The 19,951-nt window shown below is 44.8% G+C and overlaps 1 protein-coding gene across 1 annotated transcript in view; it reads right to left on the bottom strand.

The window, feature by feature from the left end:
- Positions 1 to 11,765, bottom strand: part of LOC144255378 (arginine--tRNA ligase, cytoplasmic-like) — a 51,625-nt gene extending 39,860 nt beyond the window's left edge. The window contains 8 exon segments of the mRNA XM_077799945.1: positions 1,051 to 1,170; positions 2,511 to 2,636; positions 3,092 to 3,192; positions 3,990 to 4,098; positions 5,533 to 5,721; positions 9,652 to 9,786; positions 11,476 to 11,499; positions 11,649 to 11,765. Coding sequence (XP_077656071.1) covers positions 1,051 to 1,170; positions 2,511 to 2,636; positions 3,092 to 3,192; positions 3,990 to 4,098; positions 5,533 to 5,721; positions 9,652 to 9,786; positions 11,476 to 11,499; positions 11,649 to 11,765 — 921 coding nt within the window.
- Positions 11,766 to 19,951: the final 8,186 nt, after the last annotated feature.

Raw genomic sequence — 19,951 nt, 5'->3', positions numbered from 1 at the left:
TAATCCCATATATTTGGGAGTCTGAGGCAAAAGGATGCCAAATTTGAGTCCGAATTCAACTCAGAGAAAACCTGTCTTACAAAAAAACGCAGGGGGTGGTTGGACATAGCTTAACGGTAGAGTGATGGTGAGCTCAATCCCCAGTATTGCAAAAAAAAAAAAAAAAAAAAAAAACAAATGAACATATTCACTTAACAATAGATAATGTGCTATAATTTAGTTTTTAACAACACCAAAGAACAAAGATGATGTGTTAAGGGGTGAACAGCTTTTTTCTATGCACAGAACCAAATGCAATGGATCCTGCAGCACTGTACAATTTTTACAAAAACAAAGTGCAGTGGCTGGCACGGGTGTGGATGCCTATGATCTTGGCTATTTAACAGGCTGAGGCAGCAGGATTTAAATTTTCCATAAGACTGGGCATCTGAACAAGACTCAAAAAAAAAAAAAAAAAATTAAAATCCAGATAGGCATGTAGCTCAGTGATGTAGTGCCCCTGTGTTCAGTCCCAAAAACTACAAAAACAGAACAAAGGATCCAGGAATCAAGTTTTTCAAGTAGGTGAACTCAGTCAAGCAGCTTTCATTTTCATCTATAAATACTGTTATGGCTGGGCCAGCTTACGTACACATGTCTGTTAAGTACTTTACATGTTTATGTTTCTTGCATTTTTACATGTTAAGTAATTTGAGTTCAAGAGGGTCACTTCTGTACGGGTGAAACCATGACTTTTTTTTTTTTTTTCTTTTTTAAGAGAGAGTGAGGGAGGGGAGAGAGAGAGAGAGAGAATTTTTAATATTTATTTATTTTTTTTTAGTTCTCGGCAGACACAACATCTTTGTTGGTATGTGGTGCTGAGGATCGAACCCGGGCCGCACGCATGCCAGGCGAGCGCGCTACCGCTTGAGCCACATCCCCAGCCCTGAAACCATGACTTTTAACCCCATTAAGCTCCAGTCATTTCAAATATTATTTCGAACTTCCCAAGGAAAATGGATAATTATGACAAGTGACAGATACAAATATATCAGATAAATGGTATCAAACCTTATAAAAAGCCTGAAGATCCCCAATAGGAGGTGAGACTGTCAGATAATCTGGAAATTTATCCTGCAGGTGAGCAATGAGCATGCCAAACTGGGTCCCCCAATCTCCTAATGGTTTAACCTAATACCAATCAGAAAATATAAAATAATTTACAAAATGACAAAGATGTTTAAAAAGAACAAGTACATTCCATGAGAAACGATAACATTTAAGAGGTAGCACATGACATGTAGTAATAACTATTGACTTGATTACTTCCTCAAGTGGACTGCAAACATCAAAAGCAAAGCCTTTGTTGGTTACTTTTAACTTTGTAAACCTAGTCACAAGCTGAAGATAGCAGGTCACCAAGATTTGCAGAATTCTTATCAGTGGACTGCAATCTGTTTAGTGAATTAGGACAATCATAGTTGAATCAGTGTCGGTTATTCTCACAGTATTATAAAAATTTTAACTTTCAATGAATTGTTTAATGTAAGTTAGACCAATGGTTCCTAAATAACAATGGACAAAATTCTTCACTGTCTTTATCTAATCCCAAACCATCAGATCCACTCAAGCAGATGATTAGGATAATGAGATACTCATTTATCATTGGTTTCCCTTATTTGCCTCATGGTAGCCAGAGTAATCTTTTTGTGTGTGGGGGGGGGGGGGGCAGGGAGCGCCGGGCATTGAACTTGGGTGCACTTGACCACTGAGCCACATTCCCAGCCCTATTTTGTATTTTATTTAGAGACAAGTCTCATTGAGTTGCCCTAGCACCTTGCTGTTGCTGAGGCTGGCTTTGAACTTGCAATCTTCCTGCCTCAGCCTCCTGAGCTGCTGGGATTACAGGTGTGTGCCACGGAGTTTAATCTAATTAAACTCTGGTTGTTCTCCAATGGCTTCCCACTGTACTTAAATATCTGCAAGCCAACCTCAGGTCCCCAACAGCTTAGGAGGCTGAGGCAGGAGGATTCCAAGTTCAAAGCCAGCCTCAGCAAAAGCGAGGCACTAAGCAACTCGGTGAGACATTGTCTCTAAATAAAATACAAAACAGGGCTAGGGATGTGGCTCAGTGGTCGAGTGTCCCCAGTTCAAACCCACATACCAAAAATAGAAATATCTGCAGAATGAGTGCATGGAGGAGGTTCATCCTAGTTTAACCCGGAGTCTTAAAAATTGTAACAAGTAAAAACAGTTCAAAGGAGATGTCCAGGATACATTAAAAAGCTTAATTGGTGATTGCAAAGCAGAATTAAGCTTTACAAACATTAATTTAATCAAAGGATTGTTTTCTCAACTATGATGTATCATTTTCTATAGAAATTTCCAGAGCTGGGGATATAGCTCAGTGGTAGGACACTTACTTTGCATATCAAGTGTGAGGATCTCGGTTCAATCCCCAACACTTGGTGGGAAGGGGTGGGGGGGCGCCCAGGGTAGAAGAAAATTTGAAATTCCACAGGCAAAAACACATACCTTAACACATCATAGCCTGCAAATTCGAAGAGCTGGCTCGTACTCTCTCCTATGATAGTTGACCTAAGGTGGCCTACATGCATTTCTTTAGCTATATTGGGAGAGGAAAAGTCAACTATAACCTGAGATGTATGAGAAAAAAAAAAAGGAGTATAAGCATTTTATTCTGTTAACAGACTAACATTTAATAATAAACTCAGACCTAAACATCAGTCTGGGTTATGATTCAACTATGCTAGACTTTCTGTTGAATCTACTTATATAGTTTTAACTGAAAAAGAATCAGAATTTATTTATATAAATTACTATTTTAGTATTGCCTGCATTTGTATCAGGTAGCTACTTTAAAAGCTTATGAAGTTTAAAAAAAGAGAAGTTCAAAAAACTTAAGGCTAATTAGAAATACTACTTCACAATTACATTAAATAAGAGCAAGTACATTCCATTAGAAACAATAACATTTGTAATCAAATATTAATGATTAAGTGTCAATAAAAAAATGAAAGTCATTCCTAGTTATAGCACTCTTCATGAACTTCTAAGATATTATTACATCAACAGAAGACTGTACATATACCTTTTTTCTCTCTTCAAGGGGAGGTAGCTGAACTCCATTCACCAGAAGATTGGTCAACTGTTCTGATACAAAATCCTTTCTTAGATGGACATTAATAAAACCTAACAAACAGTGGAAGAAAAAATTTCAGATAGTCTCCCATCTTGAATGACTGGTCACTCCCAAGAATTTTTCCCAATTTCACTTATGTTGCCTTCAGAAAGTTCATCAGGCTTTGGTAAAACATTTCAGGATTCCAATATCACCTAATATTTTCACTAAAGCCCTCTTGTGACTTCTAGTCTCAGTATCTATTTCAAATCTTCACCCTCTCCTGAGAGATTCCTACTTAATTCAGGACCTTTCCACCTTTAGCAGATAATTTGTTCATCTCTTGATAGAAAAGAGGATTTCTTTTTTGATATTTTATTTTTAGTTGTAGTTGGATAAATGCATTTTATTTATTTGTATGTGGTGCTAAGGATTGAACCCAGGGCCTTGCATGTGCTAGGCAAACACACGACTGCTGAGCCACAACCCCAGCCTAGAAAAGAGAATCTTTTGCCATTGTCTATTCTCTTACTGCCGATAAAAACTGAACCACAGAGAAAAAAACTAACTCACCCAAGATTAGGCAGTTAGTAGTGAAGTCTAGACAAAAACTTCAGCATCTTAACTTGCAACCAAGGTGCTTTCCCATCTTGTTCAGTGTATAAGTGTTCCTTTTTTTTCCAGGTGATGCTGGGACTGAACTTAGGGCCTCCCAAATGCTAACTAAGTGCTCTCTGGACCAGAGAGCATGCCCAGCCTCAATGCGTAAACTTTAACTGTTTTCCCTCTCTCGCTCTCTCCCCGCCCCCCAATTTCAGAAAGAATTTATCATCAATACAATTATTACAAGGATAAATTTGTATCATACCAGGACCAGCAATTTCAACTTTTTCAATACATTCATTGTTCGGCAGGTGTCTAGTAATGTTTTCGGCAATTTCTCTTGGATTAACTTTCTGTTCCTTGGTTTTGAGCATCTATAATACAATATAAAAAGTTACACAACAGGTTTTAGCAAATTACTTGGAAATGCATGAGAGACAAAACATGAGATGTAGTTTGCAAAAAGACTCATCACATGCAGAAAGTATCAATAATGCCAAGAGAATAGAAGAGCAGCAAAACCACATGATCTCCACTTCAAAATAAGTTATATCTTCCTTAAAAAGGTCCACGTATGTGTGTATAAGTCTATAGTTATGAAGCCTGATGCTAGCATATTTATATTTCTGATGGTCAAGTCACGAAAGTGTGCAATATTCAGACTTGAGTAATAGCACTCTCAGAAAAAGGTGTGGACTTGTTAGAGTAAGCGTTTCATATTCAACAACAACAACAAATATGGAAAGCGGAAAGTTACAACAAGCCTGGTGTAATAAACCAGAGACACATTAGGTAATATAATTATTCAAAATAGGAAACTAGGTCAGGCTGGTGGCACATGCCTATAATCCCACTCAGGAGACTGTGGAAGGAAAATTCCAAGTTCAAGACCAGTTAGGACAACTTAGACCTTGTCTCAAAATTTTAAAAAGGGCTGTGGATGCAGTTCAGAGGTATAGAACTCTTGGGTTCAATCCCTAGTACTACAAAAACAAAGGAGGGGGAATTCTGTTTAAAAATATAACACATAAGCCTAAGTCAAAGATACCACCACTACCACTGTGCCAAATATTTGATGGAATGCTAGGTATTAATTGTCTTTCTTTCTTTTGGTAGTTGAGATCAAACCCAGGGGCAATTTACCACCGAGTTACATCCCAATCCTTTTCATTTTGAGACAGGGCCTCACTATGTTGAGGGTCTTGCTAAGATGCTGAGGCTGGAGTTGAGCTTGTAATTCCTCCTGCCTCAGTCTGCCAAGTCACTGAGATTATAGGCCTGCACCACCATGCTAGGCACCAGCAATTGGCTAACTTTATTAATTACTTTCAAACAGTCATTAAATATACTCAGCAATCCTGGATATAACAGGAAAAAACAGAGCAAAACAGTATCAAACACTGCTCCTTAATAATGACAATAAAAAAATAAAACTGAAAATTCAAATTTGTGCTTTTAATTTTTTTAAAGAACATTAGGAATATGTTCAACTTTTCTTTTGGAATTAGGGATTGAACCCAGGAGTGTTTAACTCTGAGCCACATTCCCAGCCTTTTAAAAATTTGACAAAGGTCCTCACTAAGTTGCTGAGGCCAGCCACGAACTTGTGATCCTCCCGGGTTAGCCTCCTGAGCCGATGGGATTATAGGTGTGTGCCGCCATGCCCAGCTCAAGTTTTTCAAACTTTTAATGTGGGAAGTGTCTTTTTCTTTATGGATACAACAACCTGCTATGATTCACGTAAATGGTAATGACAACCATACCTAAAAGAATCAAATCACCCAAAGTGAGTCATAATAACACATCACCTGAGAAATGCCCATGGCACTATTACACTGATAGTCCCCAAACTTGGGCTGCTGACTTGGTGTTACTATCAGAGGAGGATTTTCCAGGTCTGGATATGCGGCCTTAATGGCACAACCAAAGACTTCTTGTAGGTGGCTATTGATGTTAATCATATTTTTAGTTGGTTTGTTCCTCTCTGCCTGAAGACTCTGCAGGAAAAGAATGGAAATGTATCAACAAAATATCATCATACAATTTCCCCAAATACTGTCAGGAACTTTCATATGTCTCCTACATGAGATCTGCTGAGACATGGAGTAGGACAAGCCCATCCCAGGACACCCAAGACATGCTTAGACATGAGACCTTAGTTTTTACATTTGTTTTATCAGAAACTGGAAAGGACCTGGGGATGGGGGCATAGCTCAGTGGTATAGCAACTGCCTAACATGTGCAAGGCCTTGGTTCAATCTCTAGCATGACCTCTTCTTCCCCTGAAAAAAGAAACTGGGAGGCAAAAAGGGCTGAATCTCAGCATCTCCAAAGCTCTGAGTAAATAGAAGTATTAAAGCCAGTGCTGAATCACTTCACATCAAACACTGGAAGTGAAACTCACTGGACAAAAACTACACACGCAAAATATATTATTTCCATCAAAATGCTGATTTCTTCAAGGCATAAAAGGGAAAAAAATTTCATAAAATTCCACAAAAACAGGCAGTTTTGGGCTGGGGATGTGGCTCAAGCGGTAGCGCGCTCGCCTGGAATGCACGCGGCCCGGGTTCGATCCTCAGCACCACATACAAACATGTTGTGTCCACCGATAAATAAAAAAATAAAAGTATTAAAATTCTCTCTCTCCCCCTCTCACTCTCTCTTAAAAAAAAAAAAACAACAAAAACAGGCAGTTTTGTGTTACTATAAATAATAGCCATGTAGGCTCTATCTTTACCTCCTATTTAAGATAGCACATAATTACCTCTATCATTGCACTTACACCTTCACAAAATTATCCATTTCCACCATTATACTCTTGGATGCAGGTGTCTAATTTATGGCTCTATCCCTGGTAATTAGCAATGCTAGGACCTGATATATAAGAGGTTATAAAAAAAAAAAAAATGCAAGCTGGGTGTGGTAGTGCATACTTGTAAACCCAGCACCTTGGGATGCAGGCAGAAGGATTGTGAGTTCGAGGCCTGGACAATTTAGTGAGACCCTGTCTCAAAACAAAATAAAATAAAAAGGGTTGGGGGTGTAGCTTAGCAGTGTAGTTCTCCTGGGTTCAATCCTCAGTACTGAGGGAAAGAATAGTGAATAACCTGGCATAGTGGTATGTGCCCATAGTCCCATCTACTAATGGGGCTGAAGCAGAAGGATGGAGTCCTGGAGTCCAATGCCAGCTTGGGGCAAGATAGTGTGATCACATAGCAAAAAAAAAAAAAAAAAAGGCAATGGGGATGGACCTCACAAATACGAACCTTACTTGTTTGCCCACCATGTTTATGCAAGGCCCTGTGTTCAATCTCCAGCACCTGCCTCCCACACATGTGAATGAACACATAAAATACAAATGGAAACACTTATGTTAATCAAATTATCTACAGAGGTCAGGGCAAGACTGTAATCCCAATTACTCAGGAAGCTAAAGCAGGAGGATCACAAGTTCAAGTTCAAGGCTACTCTATATAATTTAGTCAGACCTTCTCAATAAAAATAAAAGGGCTGGGGATGTAGAACACTTCCCTAGAAGAGAGGCTGTGAATTCAATCCCTAATATTATACATTGCACCTCTCTCTTTCACACACACACACCCATGCACAAAGTGTGAAAGAGTAATGGTAACAACAGACTATAAGCTTTTATATAAAAATCTGAGCTAAGTGCTTTGTTATCTTACTCCATCTACACAACAACAATGAGTTTACTATTATTATTTATATGTGAACAAGAAATTAAATAATTTGTCAAAGATAAGAATAAACTTCAAAGCCAAGATTCAGATGGAGTACTAGAATGGAGAGAGTGAGTTCTACATATTCTCATCACCCTCTCTCTACCCTAAGAAGAAATTACACACACACACACACACACACACACACACACACACACACACACCAGGGATTGAACTCAGGGGCACTCAACCACTGAACACTCCCAGTCCTATATTGGGTTTATTTAGAGACAGGGTCTCACTGAGTTGCAAAGCACCTTGCCATTGCTGAGCCTGGCTTTGAACTTGGGATCCTCCTACTTAGCTTCCCAAGCCTCTGGGATTACAGGCATGCATCACTACGCCTGGCAAAATATTTTTAAATTCACAAAAAGATCTGATTTTGAAATTTTGGTTGATCAATAGTTAACTACCCACTATGAAAGATCTTTAAAAAAAGAAAGACATGCTTTTCACAATCTAAAGATTTCCTATGGAAACCACTAAGTTATTTAGTTATGCTCTTAAGACCCCAAATCTACTATAATTAATGTAAATATTTTAAAAGATAGAGGTATTGGTATACATGCATATTCTAAAGGTGTGTACATATACAAAACATACATAATAACCACTGATTTCAGCAACCATAAAAATATCTGATTAAAATAAATGTAACACTGTTTCACATGTCCAAATTTTTTTCTCCTTCAAAATGGTAAACTCAATGAACGTAACAAATATCACATGCTAGGAACATTTCTTATAACTTGAAATGAGCATCCTGAAAAACTTCATATTATGTAAAAATTATATCCTAAAATAAGAATTTTTGAGGAAATTAAGATTAAAAGCAGATTACTCAAAATCTGTGTGATCCATCAATAGCACTATCATAACAATCTTAAACTCGTCAGTGGGAAAGATACCCATAATAACTAGTAAATAAATACTACATATAAGACTATCTTAAAAAATGATACTGACAGCTCAACGGAAGCAGGCATGAGGAAAACCAAGGCTAGTGCTAAGTTAATGAGATAACAAGGATAAAGTGCCTCCCATCCATCCCATAAATGCTTCAAGGTACAGCATGTGGCCAAGTGAATCAGGCAGGGTGAATGGTTATCACACAGAGTACTGTATTCCTCTGTGGCTTGCTCTTTCCAGTTGTGTTGTGTACCTTGTTTAGCTGATGTGAACCACTGCAAGCATTCTCCCATCTGCACATCAGTGCTAATTTGTTAGAGATGTGCATTAGAATACAGACTGCCTTTTGAATATTTTCCTTTACTTTAGCACACAATATTTAATTAAAAATATAAGAGAATTCAGTGTAAATAAACACAGAACAGATAAACACAGAAAGAATTTTTTGTAGGAGAGGATTCCATGAAAAAGTAATATGTGATTTGAGAAGATTCAAGGACAAAGCTCTTTCAAGCACAGCAATAAAAGACCACAGGAATTGGGCAGGCAGAGTATAAAGTGAGTAGGCACAATCCTCTTCGGGGGAAAAAAAAAAAGATGTAAAGCCCATGCAGCTGGTCTGAAACCAATACCCACATATAGGAAAACAATTACAGAATGAGGTCATACTCCATACTCTAGGATGTGTCATCAGGAAACCTGGAAAGCAGGCCAAAAACTTGAAACAAGCTTTTTTTTTGTTTAAAAACTGATAATCATTGTTAGGTTAGGAGGCCATTAAATAAACAGAACACAAGATTCATGGAAAAAAAATGAAATATTAAGTGGGAAAACACCCAAATCATGTTGAAAACATAAAAATTAAATTGTAAAAAAACCAACTCGGGGTAGAGAAGGTATGTGGGTATATTTTAAAATATCTCCTTTATGATAGTGGCAGAGACTTCAAAACCAAACATGTTTTTATTAAAAACAAACAAACAAAAACCGCACAGTCATAAGCTGTTGAAAGAAACATCTCAACCATACTTAAATCTTTAAGCTACCTAAACATTTGTATGGTGAAACATTCTGAAGGGTCCTAGAAGGGTATGACCATATCAACTTCTTTATTATAAGCACCAAGTTCTAGCTTGGCTAATGCAGGGAAAAGCACAAGATTTCTATTTTCCCTTATCCGATTTCCATAGGGTACACTTACAGAATCTTCAGTAATAAAAATCTTAAAAACACACACACACAAAACAACAACAACAAAACGCCCAGAGTACTCACCTTTCGAAGAATATTCAGTCGATACTTCAACTTTAAATTTTCTTCTCTCAACTGTTCCAAATTTGGAGAAGCTTCTAAATAGCCAGAGTTTTTCAACCGGTCAATTTCAGCAGTTAGAGACTTAATCTCCTTTTCCTATAAAAGGAAGGGTAATTTTTCAGTCCAGCTTGATGGATGGTTTCCACAATCTAGTAAATTGGACCATAAACTTACTTCCTCATTTCCCTTCTACACAAGACAAGGCAGAGATGATGAGAATGGATTTTCTCTTTGACAAATTGTGATTTTCCCTTCTCTGAAACTCCTGCATATTATCCTTGATAAGATAAAACTAAGTGTGTACTTTAGGAGAACCAGGAATACTCAAGAATATAATGGTATAAGAGGAGTGCAATGGCTCACACCTGTAATCCTACCTATTCAAGACACTCAGGCAGGAAGAACACAAATTCAAGGCCAGTCTGGGAAATTTAGCAAGACAATACCCTGGCTCAAAATGAAAAATAAGGGCTGTGGATGCAGCTCAGTAGTAGAGTTCTTGTCTAAGTGTGCATGAGACCTTTGGTTCAATCCCAGTACCTCAAAAGGAAAGAATGGAATAAGCCCCATCCCTAGTTCCTTCTTCATCTCAACAAACCACCCTGTTAGAGTATTAGCTAACTTTCTGGCTGATCCACCTGCCTCTGTTTCTAAGTTTTATGACTTGATACTCTTAAACCCAAACACCTGCCCTGCGGCCACCTTGCCCTCAACTGGGGATCTGGTGCACTTTCCTGGTATCATTTGATTCCAAGCACTGCAAGACACCTTCGGTCAAATTCGCAATAGCTCATGTGTCACCTTTTATCCTTTCCGGGACTAAGTAATTTTCCCATTTTTGCTTGTATTTTCAGTGACTTGAGTCCTAGGCCAGGCTTTGTACATTAACTTTGTACATTAACTCCAAAAACTAAAGCAAAATTCAGAATGAAAAAAACTTCTAAGTTAACTGCAAAATCCAGGGGAAGAGTTCTCACCTGAAATTTCAGAAAAGATACCAAGGAAAGCTACACCCCACCCCTCCAAAAAAAATTTGGCATAAATGAGCATACACTGTTCCAGGTGCTGGGCACTTCTAAGAAATTATCTTTATGAATCTTATCACAAACCAGTGAAGCAGCCCTATGTCCCCAAAGCAATAAACATATGGCTCAGAACATCAAGGAGCTTATCCATTTCCCTGACCAACCTGTACTCTGTGATTGCTGAATCAGCACAAAGCAGTTCCTGTAATAGGAGAGAACCGGTAACGATTCTCTTATCGCCTCTTCCCACCTGGACATAAAAGCTAATAAAGCAGGACCTACTTTCGCTTTTATAACTTGTCACTTTTTTTTCCCCCTACGAATGCTGAAGGCAGAAAGCAAACTCCAGCTTATTAATATGAACCACGTATGGACCCTCTCAGGAATCCTCTTGCGTGTTAGAGGACCCAGGCAGAGTCGCACAGCCGGATGCAGCCGGCCTGCCCCGCCCCGCGCGTGCCCTAAGGCGGCACAGGGTGGAGGGACCGCGGAGGTCCGGGAGTGCAAGGCCGGCCACGTCTCAGAATGTCACGGTCACACAAGCCTTGGAATGATAGGTCTTCGCCTCTCCCACCCTTTCCTTCTTCCACAGAAAACAGTCACCGGGGGAAGCATGTGCCTTGGCATTGCAGGCCAGGGATTCGGGAGTTGGACTCCTGCGTCAGACACCCGAGACCCCGCCTCGCTGCCGCACCACCAGCGCCACTCCGGCAGGAGTCGGGGCCTGCTTCCTCCCCTCCGAGGTCCCAAGTTTACAGACCTGCTGCAGCAGCCGCGCCGAGCACTAGAGCGTCCATCCTACCGTCAGCGCCTTTCAAGCCAAGTGGCCGGAAGCGGAAATAGCTAGCGGCGCCCGGAAGCGGAAACCCCTCCCCTGGTCCCCAGGGCTTGAGTTGTTATAGGGCCGCCATCTCTGCTGCCCCCTGGCGGTACCCAGGCGATATTGCGAGCAGATGACAGCGGGGGGCTGGCCAGGCATTTGGGGGCTAGGGCAGAGGATTCGAGGGGAGTATGACCCAAGCTGCTCTGTGCTTGGGCTGTCTCGATCATAGGCACTTGTGTAGACCCTCTGTCTCTCAAGGGCCTCATTTTGCTCCTCTACGAAATGGGCCAGGGATTCGGGAGTTGGACTCCTGCGTCAGACACCCGAGACCCCGCCTCACTGCCGCACCACCAGCGCCACTCCGGCAGGAGTCGGGGCCTGCTTCCTCCCCTCCGAGGTCCCAAGTTTACAGACCTGCTGCAGCAGCCGCGCCGAGCACTAGAGCGTCCATCCTACCGTCAGCGCCTTTCAAGCCAAGTGGCCGGAAGCGGAAATAGCTAGCGGCGCCCGGAAGCGGAAACCCCTCCCCTGGTCCCCAGGGCTTGAGTTGTTATAGGGCCGCCATCTCTGCTGCCCCCTGGCGGTACCCAGGCGATATTGCGAGCAGATGACAGCGGGGGGCTGGCCAGGCATTTGGGGGCTAGGGCAGAGGATTCGAGGGGAGTATGACCCAAGCTGCTCTGTGCTTGGGCTGTCTCGATCATAGGCACTTGTGTAGACCCTCTGTCTCTCAAGGGCCTCATTTTGCTCCTCTACGAAATGGGCCAGGGATTCGGGAGTTGGACTCCTGCGTCAGACACCCGAGACCCCGCCTCGCTGCCGCACCACCAGCGCCACTCCGGCAGGAGTCGGGGCCTGCTTCCTCCCCTCCGAGGTCCCAAGTTTACAGACCTGCTGCAGCAGCCGCGCCGAGCACTAGAGCGTCCATCCTACCGTCAGCGCCTTTCAAGCCAAGTGGCCGGAAGCGGAAATAGCTAGCGGCGCCCGGAAGCGGAAACCCCTCCCCTGGTCCCCAGGGCTTGAGTTGTTATAGGGCCGCCATCTCTGCTGCCCCCTGGCGGTACCCAGGCGATATTGCGAGCAGATGACAGCGGGGGGCTGGCCAGGCATTTGGGGGCTAGGGCAGAGGATTCGAGGGGAGTATGACCCAAGCTGCTCTGTGCTTGGGCTGTCTCGATCATAGGCACTTGTGTAGACCCTCTGTCTCTCAAGGGCCTCATTTTGCTCCTCTACGAAATGGGCCAGGGATTCGGGAGTTGGACTCCTGCGTCAGACACCCGAGACCCCGCCTCGCTGCCGCACCACCAGCGCCACTCCGGCAGGAGTCGGGGCCTGCTTCCTCCCCTCCGAGGTCCCAAGTTTACAGACCTGCTGCAGCAGCCGCGCCGAGCACTAGAGCGTCCATCCTACCGTCAGCGCCTTTCAAGCCAAGTGGCCGGAAGCGGAAATAGCTAGCGGCGCCCGGAAGCGGAAACCCCTCCCCTGGTCCCCAGGGCTTGAGTTGTTATAGGGCCGCCATCTCTGCTGCCCCCTGGCGGTACCCAGGCGATATTGCGAGCAGATGACAGCGGGGGGCTGGCCAGGCATTTGGGGGCTAGGGCAGAGGATTCGAGGGGAGTATGACCCAAGCTGCTCTGTGCTTGGGCTGTCTCGATCATAGGCACTTGTGTAGACCCTCTGTCTCTCAAGGGCCTCATTTTGCTCCTCTACGAAATGGGCCAGGGATTCGGGAGTTGGACTCCTGCGTCAGACACCCGAGACCCCGCCTCGCTGCCGCACCACCAGCGCCACTCCGGCAGGAGTCGGGGCCTGCTTCCTCCCCTCCGAGGTCCCAAGTTTACAGACCTGCTGCAGCAGCCGCGCCGAGCACTAGAGCGTCCATCCTACCGTCAGCGCCTTTCAAGCCAAGTGGCCGGAAGCGGAAATAGCTAGCGGCGCCCGGAAGCGGAAACCCCTGCCCTGGTCCCCAGGGCTTGAGTTGTTATAGGGCCGCCATCTCTGCTGCCCCCTGGCGGTACCCAGGCGATATTGCGAGCAGATGACAGCGGGGGGCTGGCCAGGCATTTGGGGGCTAGGGCAGAGGATTCGAGGGGAGTATGACCCAAGCTGCTCTGTGCTTGGGCTGTCTCGATCATAGGCACTTGTGTAGACCCTCTGTCTCTCAAGGGCCTCATTTTGCTCCTCTACGAAATGGGCCAGGGATTCGGGAGTTGGACTCCTGCGTCAGACACCCGAGACCCCGCCTCGCTGCGCACCACCAGCGCCACTCCGGCAGGAGTCGGGGCCTGCTTCCTCCCCTCCGAGGTCCCAAGTTTACAGACCTGCTGCAGCAGCCGCGCCGAGCACTAGAGCGTCCATCCTACCGTCAGCGCCTTTCAAGCCAAGTGGCCGGAAGCGGAAATAGCTAGCGGCGCCCGGAAGCGGAAACCCCTGCCCTGGTCCCCAGGGCTTGAGTTGTTATAGGGCCGCCATCTCTGCTGCCCCCTGGCGGTACCCAGGCGATATTGCGAGCAGATGACAGCGGGGGGGCTGGCCAGGCATTTGGGGGCTAGGGCAGAGGATTCGAGGGGAGTATGACCCAAGCTGCTCTGTGCTTGGGCTGTCTCGATCATAGGCACTTGTGTAGACCCTCTGTCTCTCAAGGGCCTCATTTTGCTCCTCTACGAAATGGGCCAGGGATTCGGGAGTTGGACTCCTGCGTCAGACACCCGAGACCCCGCCTCACTGCCGCACCACCAGCGCCACTCCGGCAGGAGTCGGGGCCTGCTTCCTCCCCTCCGAGGTCCCAAGTTTACAGACCTGCTGCAGCAGCCGCGCCGAGCACTAGAGCGTCCATCCTACCGTCAGCGCCTTTCAAGCCAAGTGGCCGGAAGCGGAAATAGCTAGCGGCGCCCGGAAGCGGAAACCCCTCCCCTGGTCCCCAGGGCTTGAGTTGTTATAGGGCCGCCATCTCTGCTGCCCCCTGGCGGTACCCAGGCGATATTGCGAGCAGATGACAGCGGGGGGCTGGCCAGGCATTTGGGGGCTAGGGCAGAGGATTCGAGGGGAGTATGACCCAAGCTGCTCTGTGCTTGGGCTGTCTCGATCATAGGCACTTGTGTAGACCCTCTGTCTCTCAAGGGCCTCATTTTGCTCCTCTACGAAATGGGCCAGGGATTCGGGAGTTGGACTCCTGCGTCAGACACCCGAGACCCCGCCTCGCTGCCGCACCACCAGCGCCACTCCGGCAGGAGTCGGGGCCTGCTTCCTCCCCTCCGAGGTCCCAAGTTTACAGACCTGCTGCAGCAGCCGCGCCGAGCACTAGAGCGTCCATCCTACCGTCAGCGCCTTTCAAGCCAAGTGGCCGGAAGCGGAAATAGCTAGCGGCGCCCGGAAGCGGAAACCCCTCCCCTGGTCCCCAGGGCTTGAGTTGTTATAGGGCCGCCATCTCTGCTGCCCCCTGGCGGTACCCAGGCGATATTGCGAGCAGATGACAGCGGGGGGCTGGCCAGGCATTTGGGGGCTAGGGCAGAGGATTCGAGGGGAGTATGACCCAAGCTGCTCTGTGCTTGGGCTGTCTCGATCATAGGCACTTGTGTAGACCCTCTGTCTCTCAAGGGCCTCATTTTGCTCCTCTACGAAATGGGCACAGAATTAATAAACCCATCCATCCATTCAATGAACATTTATTGTGCATATTACTGTGTCTGATGCTCTTCCTGCCTCTGCGGATATAGAGAAAACAAGAAGACTTCGCTCTCGTGGGAACTACATGTTAGAGTGGAGAATTAGTAAAGAAAGTGACAAGCCCAGTTTTTAATTGGCAGGAAAGTAATGTGATGGAGTGATTTGGGTCAGAGAAAGCCTCTCTGAGCAGGTGCTTTTGAGTTAAAATCTTTTAAATATATTTTCTCAGCTTTATTGAGATATAATTGACAACCAAAACTGTATATACTAACGGTATGCAGCATGAGTTTTGAAACTTGTATACACTGTGAAATGATGACCACTGTCAAGCTGGCTAACATACCTCACTTCACCTAGTTATCATCGTGTGTTGTGAACATTTAAGATCTAGTCTCTTAGGACATTTCAATATTGTTTAGAGTCACCAACATCTCTGGTTTCCCCACCACAGCCCCTGATAATCAGCATGTTACATTCTGCTTCTGTTAGTTTGACTTTTTAGAGTCCCACATAAAGTGAGATCAGTCAGCATTTGTCCTTCTTGCCTGGCTTATTTTACTTTGCAAAATATCCTTTGGGTTTATCCATGTTGTTCCATATGACAGGGTTTTTTTTTTCCCCTTCCTTCCTCCCTCCCTCCCTCCCTCCCTTCCTTCCTTCCTTCCTTCCTTTTGGTACTGGGGATTGAATCCAGGGTTGCTCTACCATTGATTAACATTCCAAGTCCTTTTTACTTTTTTTTTTTTTTTTAAATTTTATATAGGGTCTTGCTGCATTTCTGAGGCTGGCCTTGGACTTGCAGTCCTCCTGCCTCTGCCTTCTCGCCAAGTTGCTGGGATTACAGGCGTGTGCCACCGTGCCCAGCAGGATTTCTTATTTATTTATTTTGTAGACCTTTTTATGGAGCTTCCTTTGTTTCGTTCTCAAGAATTCCTCTTCAGGAAAAAAAAAAAAATTCTTGAAGTGATCCTTGATGGGTTCCTATTAATCCACACCCAGGGCAGTGGAGGGTGACTTTCCCGTGGAAGAGTAGATGCAAAAAAGATAATTGGGAAGCCGGCAGATCAATTTTAAAATGAAGTACACAAAAATTCAGGATTTGGAATCCCCTAGTACCCAGGGACCCTTAGAATGTCTTCCTATTCCCCATGGTGCATCCAGCCCCTTTGGAAGACCCTTCATTTACAGCAATGCTTGTTATAGAGCATTGATCAAGAACCTTTTTTTAAATGTTTTTATTTGTGCATCATAATTGTACATAATAGTGGGGTTTATTTAGACATATTTGTAAATGCATGTAACATAGTTTGCCCCATTTCGGTCCCCAAAGAACTGTTTTTTTAACTAGCTGAAGAGGACCTTTCCGGCAGTGAAGGCAGCAAATTCAAATGGCCAGAGGCAGGAGCTCAGTCTACTCAAAAATAGAATGGAGGGCGAGAGATGGAGAATGTGGTGGAGAGATGATAAAAAAGTGAGACCATATAGGAGTTTATTGGTTAAGGAAGAGGCTTTTAATTTTGATTTTACTCAGAATGGGGACCATGAGGGGGTTTGGATGGGAGGGTGTTATGGGCTAAGTGGTATTTCCTGCAAATTCCTGTGTGAAAATTCCAACCCCTAAGACCTCAGCATGTGACTCTATTAAAGATAGGATCTTTAAAGAGGTCATTAAGGTAAAATAGGTTCATGAGGCCGAGTCCTAATCCAAAATAGCTGGTGTCCTTGCAAGAAGCTGGGATATGGAAACAGAACACACAGACCACGGAAGTCGTGGAAGATAGACATCTCCAGGCCAAGGAGAGAGGCCTGGAAAGAAACCATTCTTGCCTACTGCCATTTTGATCTCTGACTTCTCTTTCTGAATGAGAAAATACATTCTTACAGTTTAAGCCACCCTCTTTGTGCTACTTTGTTACAGCAGCTCAAACAAACTAGAGGAGATTTCCAAAGCATCCAGGTGGGGATGATGTACTGAAGTGGTAGCCGGGGAAAAATGGATGACTTCATAATATATTTTGGAGGTCACATTGGCAACTTACTGTTGGGCTGAGAATCCAAAAGGAAGAGATGGGATATGACATACAGTCCCTGCCCACCAGGAGCTGACAGTCTTGCAGGGGTTGGTGGTGGGTGGGATGGCCTGGCTGGGGGGTGCCCCGGGGGAAGGGTTTCTAGAGATGATGTTTGGGATGTATATGGGATGGGGTGGGGCATGCCAGGTGGAGAGAGGCCTCGTGGCCAGGCAGAAGGACAGGGCTCCCTCTGGCCTTCTGGGTTTGCACTTGCAGAGAAGGGGTCCTGGGGAGGGGTGTTGGCAGTGGCACCAACACTACTTGTGGAGTTCTATAGTAGGACTACGGTGCACACTGATCTCTCTCATCTCTGTCCTGTCAGTAATGGAGGTGGCTGAGGCTTGGAGACTGGCCAACCAGAGGCTGGGCTTGGAACGAGGTGGAGGGGCTGCTGCCACAAGGATCCTTTGGTGCCTCTTGGCAGTTTCAACCGCACCAGTAATTCTTGAGAGTGTGCATGGGAAAGGGAGAGACCGTGGGAGTTTCTAGATAAGGGAGGTGCCTTGGGAAAAGGTGGATTCCACACTGCAACTTGGTACATTGTTTTAGGAGACACATTGGTGCATCTTGGGGACATGGGCAGAGAGATTACACAGAAGACACAGGACTAATTAACCCAGGGCATGTGCACCTAGGGGGAACAGATCAGGTGGGGTGGGGCTGGTGGGAATAGGAAACACTGTCTCATATACAGCCGAGCTAGCCTCCTGTGTTGGCCCAGCCAGGCGTTCTCAGAGGCCTCAGACCGAAGGAGCCGGGAGACAGTCCAATACACTGCCTCAGCCCTACTCCTCTTTCCTTGGTTACCAAGAGCTCAGCTTACTTCCAGCACCGATATCTCCTGGGCCTCAGTTTTCCTCCTCCATGAACTGAGGCGACTGTGCTAGGCGGCCACCTGGAATCCTTGCAGATGTAGGAACTCAGCCTTTTCCAGATGTTTCCATTATCACCATTCCTTTCTGCCATCTAATAGTACACTTTTCCTTAAACTGATTACCTTAAATTTTACTTCTTCTCCTCCTAAGCAATAATATCTATGAAAATAAGCATATGGTTACCAATTTAAGAACCTTTACCCACAGCCTTCGAGTGGCATCTGTGCTCCACTTTGGGAACACACTGCATCTCGCCATTGGTCATCACCACAGCCAGCCGAGATGGCTGAAGTGCATATTGTGTTGTTACTGAGCAGAATGGAAATAGAACTTTGGTCGTATTTCCATTCACGGAGTAATTGAGGATCCGCAGCGGACAGGGACTGCACTGGTCCTGGGGCTGCAGTAGTGAGAAAAACATATACGGGGCGGCTCTTGTAGCTCCAATATCCTAATAAGCAGACAAAACCAGAGAGTCAGATACATACACATGGGTGGTGAACACTAGGGAGCCAAGCTACGTGCTTCTTCTCTCTGACCAGCTTCATGTATTGGCTTCCAGTACTTACTGTACTCTCCTTACTGCAGGTATTCAATCCCAAGTGCCCTGGGAGAAGCCGTCATATGTTGGAGGCCAAACGTGAAGATGTGCTATTCCTAGAAGCATCTAGAACATAACTTCCCCACCAGACCCTAACTTAGTTCCTAGTCTCTACAGTTTGTTACCTTCATGAAGACAGGTGTGATATCTTGCTCAAAATCTTGCAGGTATAGAAGGGTCAGGCTGAACACAGAACTCAGGACTTGCAGGTTCCAAAATCCCATCTTTTTCTGCTCCTCCAAGCAGTGGAGATGGCATGCAGCTGAGAGCACTTTATAGTTTCACATGGAGCCCTGAGGGCACATTTCAAAAATATATGCAAGCCAGGCATGGTGGCACACGCCCCGTAATCCCAGCTACTTGGGAGGCTAAAGCAGGAGGATCACAAGTTCAAGGCCAGCCTGGGCAATTTAGTGAGACTCTGTTTCAAAATGGAATTTTAAAAAAGCCTGGGGTGTAGTTCAGTGGCGGAGCACTTGCCTAGCATGTGTGAGACCCTGGGTTCACTCAATACCCACTACTGGGGGAAAAAAAGGGGTGAAGTAATTTATCTACAAATACATTCATACAAGTGTGAAAGGATGTATGGGTAAAAGGAGGCAAAAGACATTGTTTGAAAAAGCAAGTGATTATCTACAACCTAAGTGCCCTTCGATTAACTTATAGCTCATCTATTCAGCAGACTGTAGTTATTAAAAAGAATGAGGAGAGTTCCTGATATTGAGAAAATGAGTAGGAGTGTTTATTATAGTTTTTAGGTGTACCCTCCCCACACACATCTGAAACTATATATGCATGGCCTCTTTAGAAGGATGTGGAAGAAACTGGCAATATAGGATGGCTTCAGGGAGGGATCTAGATGGGTGGGGACAGAAGGGTGAAGTGGACTTGCCCCTATCCTGATGTGTCTTAGAAAACATGAGTTTCATCCTTTTTCTGTCACTTACCAACTGTGGGGCAGGTAATTTAACCTTTTTGAGCCAGTTTCCTCAACTGTAAAACAGGGATGATAATAGCACCTACCTATTATAAGTATAAAGGAATTAAAAATAGGTAAACTTGATCTGAAAGTACATTGTCTAGGTCTGTAGTGAGTGGAAAGATTTTGCTACTATGGCTTTTGTGAATCCTTGGGATTTGCTAAAGCATGCATTAGTGCTTAAAATAATAAAACTGGCCAGATCCCAGTAACTTGGTAG

This window comes from Urocitellus parryii, chromosome 1, assembly GCF_045843805.1.
Source record: "Urocitellus parryii isolate mUroPar1 chromosome 1, mUroPar1.hap1, whole genome shotgun sequence".
Classification (NCBI taxonomy): domain Eukaryota; kingdom Metazoa; phylum Chordata; class Mammalia; order Rodentia; family Sciuridae; genus Urocitellus; species Urocitellus parryii.
Note: the sequence above shows the minus strand (reverse complement) of the source record. Positions and strands in the feature narration are given on the sequence as shown.